The sequence below is a fragment of the Triticum urartu genome, chromosome 5 (assembly GCF_003073215.2).
Source record: "Triticum urartu cultivar G1812 chromosome 5, Tu2.1, whole genome shotgun sequence".
In the NCBI taxonomy this organism is placed as follows: domain Eukaryota; kingdom Viridiplantae; phylum Streptophyta; class Magnoliopsida; order Poales; family Poaceae; genus Triticum; species Triticum urartu.
Window position 1 is genome coordinate 426,735,593 of NC_053026.1, and position 6,266 is coordinate 426,741,858.

Consider the following 6,266-nt stretch of genomic DNA (forward strand, 5'->3'; position numbering starts at 1 on the left):
CAAACATTTTTAAAAATTTGAGAACACTTTTTTAAATTTGTGAACATTTTCTCAGAACCCATGAACGTTTTTTGAATTCACGAATGTTTTCCAAATTCGAAAACATTTTTTGAATTCATGAATTATTTTCAAAAGCATGAACATTTTTTGAATTTACAAACATTTTAAAATCCATGATCATATTCATCAAAATCACGAACATTTTTAAAATTCGTGAAGATTTTGAGATTCGATTTTTGTTTGAAATTCCGAACATTTTTAATGAAGCAAAAAAAAGCAGAAAAAAACGAAAGGATATAAAAGCAGGGGCGCCCCGCCCCTACATGGGCCGGCCCAAAGTCCCGTGCGTTTACCTTGCTTTCCACCGCGTGGGTCGGGGAATAGGAGTCGCCCCTTTCTCTATCCATCCCGGCGGCCCGACAGCTTCGCCTCGCCGACGCCGTGGCCGCCCCGAGCTTTTCCGGTCCCCGTCCAGGTCCCCAGTAAAAGCTTCCGCATGCGGCATCTCCCCCTCCCGGCACCTCTCCAACGCCAAGCATCTCTTCCCGCTGCCCAAGCCCTGAGCCCCAGCGCAAGCTCCGGTCCCCAGATCCCCGCTGTGCCCATGGCGGCGCGGACGCAGGCGTGGCAGTTCGCGGCCGCCTTGGCCTTCTTCCACGGCTCCGAGTACGTCCTCGCCGCCGCCTTCCACGGCCACAGCAACGTCACCGCCACCTGTGAGTGAATCGCCTCTTCGGCCCCCATCTTTGCCGTCCTGAGACGGTGCTCGTGAGATTGTCTAGATGCTACTACTGGTAGAGAGTAGAGAAGGTGCTACCGATGCACATGATTCTTGTATAGTACTCCTATATGCTTAGATTACAGCGCCCTGGTTAACATGTGGTTATGTGAAGCACATATGTGGGGCCATGAGGATGTCAATATGTGTCGTTTCGTCTGATCCAATTGGATTGCTGCTGGTGTGGTTTGATTTTGTTTAGATAGTTGAGATGACTTGAGAGGAATTGGCAGAATGCATGCTTTGGCAGTTCCCCTATTTGCATAATTATCGGTGTCATGGTCTCGGCAATTTCTTCTTACCTAGCATTTAACTGAAAAACAACCATGGTATACCTGCGCTGTCCGATCTATATGCAATTGTAAGAATTTTTCTGTTTAGCTTAAGAACTCAACAGAACGAAGCTACCGAGTACTATACTGTGATAAATTTAGGGGATAAGAAAGAGCAAGCATCTTTTTTTCTTTGACCCATGGAGACTAGCTCCCATGTCGGCCTTTTAGAAGAAACAAGGCATCATGCAGAGTCTGCGCCTTGAACGCGGGTGAGTAAGCTTACAGACGTGTGCTCTAGCCAACCGAGCACCACTCGTTTCTCAGAAAGAATGAGTACCAATGGGCTGACATGAAGGTTGAGGTCAAACTCCAAAATCAGAAAGTACAATTTGAGTGCCTCTACAGAGTAGTATTTTACCAATTAAGTTTTAATATGCCTGATGAATTAATTTCCTAATTAAGTGCTTCATAAGCCATCATAAGTATTTATCTTCATATATAGTACAAATTGGGGATGATTAAAAATAGTTATTCAAACTTGATTTGTTCAACTTGCATTTTTTAGTTCACTTAACTCTGGCTCTAAACTCTTTTAGTTCAACAACAACAAGAAAGCCTTTAGTCCCAAACAAGTCGGGGGAGGCTAGATCTGAAACCCATAGTATCTCGCAACCAACTCATGGTTCTGGTGATAGCAAGCTTCCATGCACCCCTATCCATGGCTAGTTCTTTGGTGATACTCCAGTCCTTCAGATCTCTATTTGATTGGATACTAGCACAATCAGAAAATTCATAATCATAGGTTATCAACTTGACACATAAGATGGTCAAAAAGAATATGAGGGGCTGTTTGGATGTTGCCCATACTAGCCCAGCCAAATCACGGGCACGCCAAAAAATTGGCTAGCTATTTGCTCGCCGGCGTCTCACCCATGGTTTGGCGTGAAAGTGAACTGAGGAAGGCCATGCAGCGTTGGCGAGCCAAATAATTGGTGCTCATCCAAACATATGCCCAACATGCAGTCAACGCCAACTTTTTTGCTGGCAGCTGTTGGCTCAAATCCAAAGAGCCCCTGAAAGAACACTACCATGCATAGATTGGCATCCGCTTCTTTATTTCATTTATCTTCTTTCTTTACCATTTAATTGTAATTTGCATTATGTAACTGCGTGACCATGTTGTGAGCTAATTAAGGTGCTTCTGATGCAGCACTTCTTATCAGCAAGCAGTATGTTTTGGCAATGAGTTTTGCAATGGTGGAACACCTGACAGAAAGTCTTTTCTTCCCAGAAATAAAAGGGTATCTGTTTGTCAGTAATATTGGCCTTCTGATGGTGCTTGTTGGTGAAATTATTCGTAAAATTGCTGTTGTAACAGCTGGACGTGCCTTTACACATGTTATACGGATTCAGTATGAAGACCAGCATCAGTTGGTAACTCATGGAATTTATAGGTACTTGCATCACAATTCAACATTTATAGTCTTGAGTAATGTTGTTGCCTTCCTCTGCATGTGCTCCAACTTAAGCATTTTTTTCGTTGCAACATAAAAAACATGGTGATAGTTCTGCATAAGACCTTTGGTTCATAGGATATGATTATCATAGGAACAGAAAACTAACTGGTTATAGCTGCTAAAGTATGTTCTTAATTGTACAGATTTATGCGGCATCCTGGGTATTCAGGCTTTCTTCTATGGGCAGTTGGAACGCAGGTTATGCTGTGCAATCCAGTATCTACAGTTGTATTTGCATTGGTGTTGTGGCGTTTCTTTGCAAAGCGGATACCGTATCCTTCTAAAAGAACCATATTTCTACCTCTATATCCTAGGCTCCCCATTGTCAGAATGTGCCCAATTAATGTGAATATTTCATATAAGAGTTAAGTATATTATTTTGTGTGCTTCTTCTACAGTTTTTATTGTGACCCCTTCACTCGAGAGCAGATATGAAGAATTTTTCTTGAGGCAATTTTTTGGCTCTCAATATGAAGAATATGCACGGAAAGTGCACTCGGGGTTACCATTTATAAACTGAGTGTTTCAAACTTGCAAAGTAAGTTATTGAGTCCTCGCTTTCCAGCGTTCTGTTCACACCATGTGTTTGGATTATCAAGTTAACAGACTGCTTTGTTACATTATTTTTAATGCTCCAACCATAAAGTTTTGTCAGTGTACACTGGTAGATACATGCTCTATAAGTAAGAAAAGTTGGATATTTATGTGTCATAATTCTGTATAGTTTGTCTTTAAAGAATATGGGTAACTTTTAGTAGTTTGAGTGATTGATCTAGTCTACCAGAATCTAAAGTTTGTATTATACAAGTCCGCCTTACCACCTGTTTGTACGTAATAACCTCCAACAGTTGCAGTTTCAGATTTGAAGCACACTTTCACACTAGTTTTGAGAATTGTTTTTGAGTCAACGACCATACCATGTTGTGGGCATCTCACGTCTTACACACGACTTTCTCAACTTTCATGTATTTTAGTGTCATCTATTGCTTATGTTGTTATGGCGCTGCTAGAAGGAGGGCGCGAGAGGGCCTGCCGGGGGCCTTTTGCCCACGGCCGGGCAAGATGGAAGGGATTTCCTTCTTAATTCTTGCTTGATTAGATTGATACATCTCCTCTCTTTATATAGAGAGGTTTACTTGACTCCCAAGCAAGGCTTACTTGACCCCTAAGAAAGCGACCCTTATCTCTAATTAACCCTAAGACTAACTGGCTATACCGCCAGCCTAGGCCATTAGGCCCATTACGTACTCTAACACTACACCCCACCTGGACATGCAGCTTGTCCTCAAGCTGCAGCCTAACCAACTTATAACCATGACTCGAGGCAACACCAACCTAACACCTAAAAACAAGCCTTTTACATCTCGGCTTGTTTTATTACTCTCAACCTGAAATGGACTGGGATGATTTATTTTGGACCTCTTAACAAAAAGTGGATACCATCCGCACGTCGGACGTGCACGTGTACAGCCACCTGGATCCCATGGACACCATCTGGACAAAAACAGTGCATATGTATGGCCACCTGGAAGTGGTCGCAAGAGCGACCAGCAGAGGCGCCCTCGCGGCGGCCGGCGGCGGAATGCAGTGGTGCTACGCGGTGCGCTCTTGTCGGTGACACCATGCCTTCTCCCCGCCGGACGGCTGTTGGTCGGCACCGCACATAGAAGAGTGGAGGGTTGTCGATGGACAATGGCGAGGAGGGGTGCGCCTCCCCAACCGCCGATGTCGCAGACTTTGAGGGCGTTGTCCGTGGGGAAAACAGCATGCCCAAGATCCCCGACGCAGCGGACGAGATCGAGGTCCTTTGCGCAGCGAAGCGCAACTGGGAGGAGCGGCAGCTGCAGACCACGCAACTCCCACACACGCCGACGCGCTAGGAGGCCGCGTGCAGCAGCCTGCAGCCTCACCGTCGCCGACACGTGGCGGGTAGTGATCCAAGCTGGAAGCGGTGACGGCGACGGCGGAAGCTTGATCTGCTGGATGGGGACGCCCTGGGGAAGCGGTGATGGCAACGGCGGGAACTTGATCTGGTGGATCGGGACTCCCGTCGGCGCGGTCGATGCGGGGCCGGAGCTGACCGGTGATGGCTGCTGCAGTTGCAGTGGCAGCTGCGGCGGAGCGCCGGGCGCGGCGGAGGTCACCAGGAGCGGTGGCTGCCACTGCAGCCAGGGCGGGGCGGTGGATGGCAGCTGCTGCAGCGGCCTGATGAGCGCGGCGGAGGCCACCTGGTGCGGCGGCTGCCACGACAGCCAGGACGGGGCGGTGGTGGCGGTGGATGGCAGCTGCAGCGGCTGCTGCAGCAGCCCGCGAGCGCGGCGGAGGCCGCCTGGTGCGGCGGCTGCCACGGCAGCCAGGACGGGGCGATGGATGGCAGCTGCAGCGGCTGCTGCAGCAGCCCGGCGAGCGCGGCGGGGGCCGCTGGTGCGGCGGCTGCCACGGCGCGGTGGCGGTGATGGGCGGCGCAGCCGGGTGCGGCCCATAGGACCCGGCCAAGAACAGATGGATCTCCTGGACCGCCTGTGTTAGGTCCCGCAGCGCCCCGGACACCTCCGGGGTGAGGACGACGGGGGCGGGCGCGACGGAAGATCCCGGCGCGGGCAGGAGCGGGGCGACGGTCGTGACCGGCAGCGGAAGAGACAGGTTGGGCGGGGGTGAAGACATGATCGAACCGAAGCTAGCTGATACCAAATTGTTATGGCGCTGCTAGAAGGAGGGCGCGAGAGGGCCGGCCGGGGGCCTTTTGCCCACGGCCGGGCAAGATGGAAGGGATTTCCTTCTTAATTCTTGCTTGATTAGATTGATACATCTCCTCTCTTTATATAGAGAGGTTTACTTGACTCCCAAGCAAGGCTTACTTGACCCCTAAGCAAGCGACCCTTATCTCTAATTAACCCTAAGACTAATGGGCCCATTACGTACTCTAACATATGTATACTTTGTAATAGCAAAAAAATTCAAATGCGTGACAGATTATATCAGGAGGTACAGTTTTTTTGTTTAAAGATATTGTGCTTCTATAGGTGGGCGCCTTTCAATTACATTAGAAAGACCATACAATATATAATGTCATAGATACCGTCCTGGAATTGCAAATTTGTAATTTGTAAGAAATTTAAAAGAATTAACTATGTTACAAACTGCACAAGGTAAGAAATATTGTTTCTGTTACTCCTATACTCCCTCCGTTCCTAAATATTTGTCTTTCTGAGATTTCAACAAGTGACTACATACGGAGCAAAATGAGTGAATCTACACTCTAAAATATGTCTATATACATCCGTATATGGTAGTCCATTTGAAATCTAAAAAGACAATACTCCTCCGTTTTCAAATATATAATCTCTTTCTAGAGATTCCAACAAGTGACTACATACGGAGCAAAATGAGTGAATGTACACTCTAAAATATGTCTACATACATCCGTATGTTGTAGTCCATTTGAAATGTCTAAAAAGACTTATATTTAGGAAACGGAGGGAGTAGATTCAGTATACTTCTCACCATCCTAATCCATGAGCATGCTTATCTTGCACCATTTTAAAGGACTTGTCGCATGCTGGACATTATCACAATAATCATTTGAACATGCATTGCAACATGTATGTTTTGGGGTCACCAGCGATACAGACAGTTTTTCTCCCTTCTAATGTAATATGAACCTGGAAACTCGAAGTACTGATTGTCTTATTTTTT

The 6,266-nt window shown here is 47.0% G+C and overlaps 1 protein-coding gene across 1 annotated transcript; it reads left to right on the plus strand.

Moving 5' to 3' along the window:
- Positions 1–366: 366 nt before the first annotated feature.
- LOC125509512 (probable protein-S-isoprenylcysteine O-methyltransferase) lies at positions 367–3,279 on the plus strand. The gene is made up of 4 exons (XM_048674494.1): positions 367–716; positions 2,264–2,507; positions 2,714–2,842; positions 3,000–3,279. Exons 1-4 carry the CDS (start codon positions 497–499, stop codon positions 3,088–3,090), a joined length of 684 nt encoding a protein of 227 aa, XP_048530451.1. The 5' UTR covers positions 367–496; the 3' UTR covers positions 3,091–3,279.
- The last annotated feature ends 2,987 nt before the right edge of the window (positions 3,280–6,266 follow it).

Bases quoted from the DNA above. Each gene is read 5' to 3' on its own strand.
- LOC125509512 (XM_048674494.1), top strand. From the start codon at position 497: ATGCGGCATCTCCCCCTCCCGGCACCTCTCCAACGCCAAGCATCTCTT. The intron at 717-2,263 runs GTGAGTGAATCG...CTTCTGATGCAG, and splicing joins CAGCAACGTCACCGCCACCT to CACTTCTTATCAGCAAGCAG. The intron at 2,843-2,999 runs GTATCCTTCTAA...ACTCGAGAGCAG, and splicing joins TTCTTTGCAAAGCGGATACC to ATATGAAGAATTTTTCTTGA.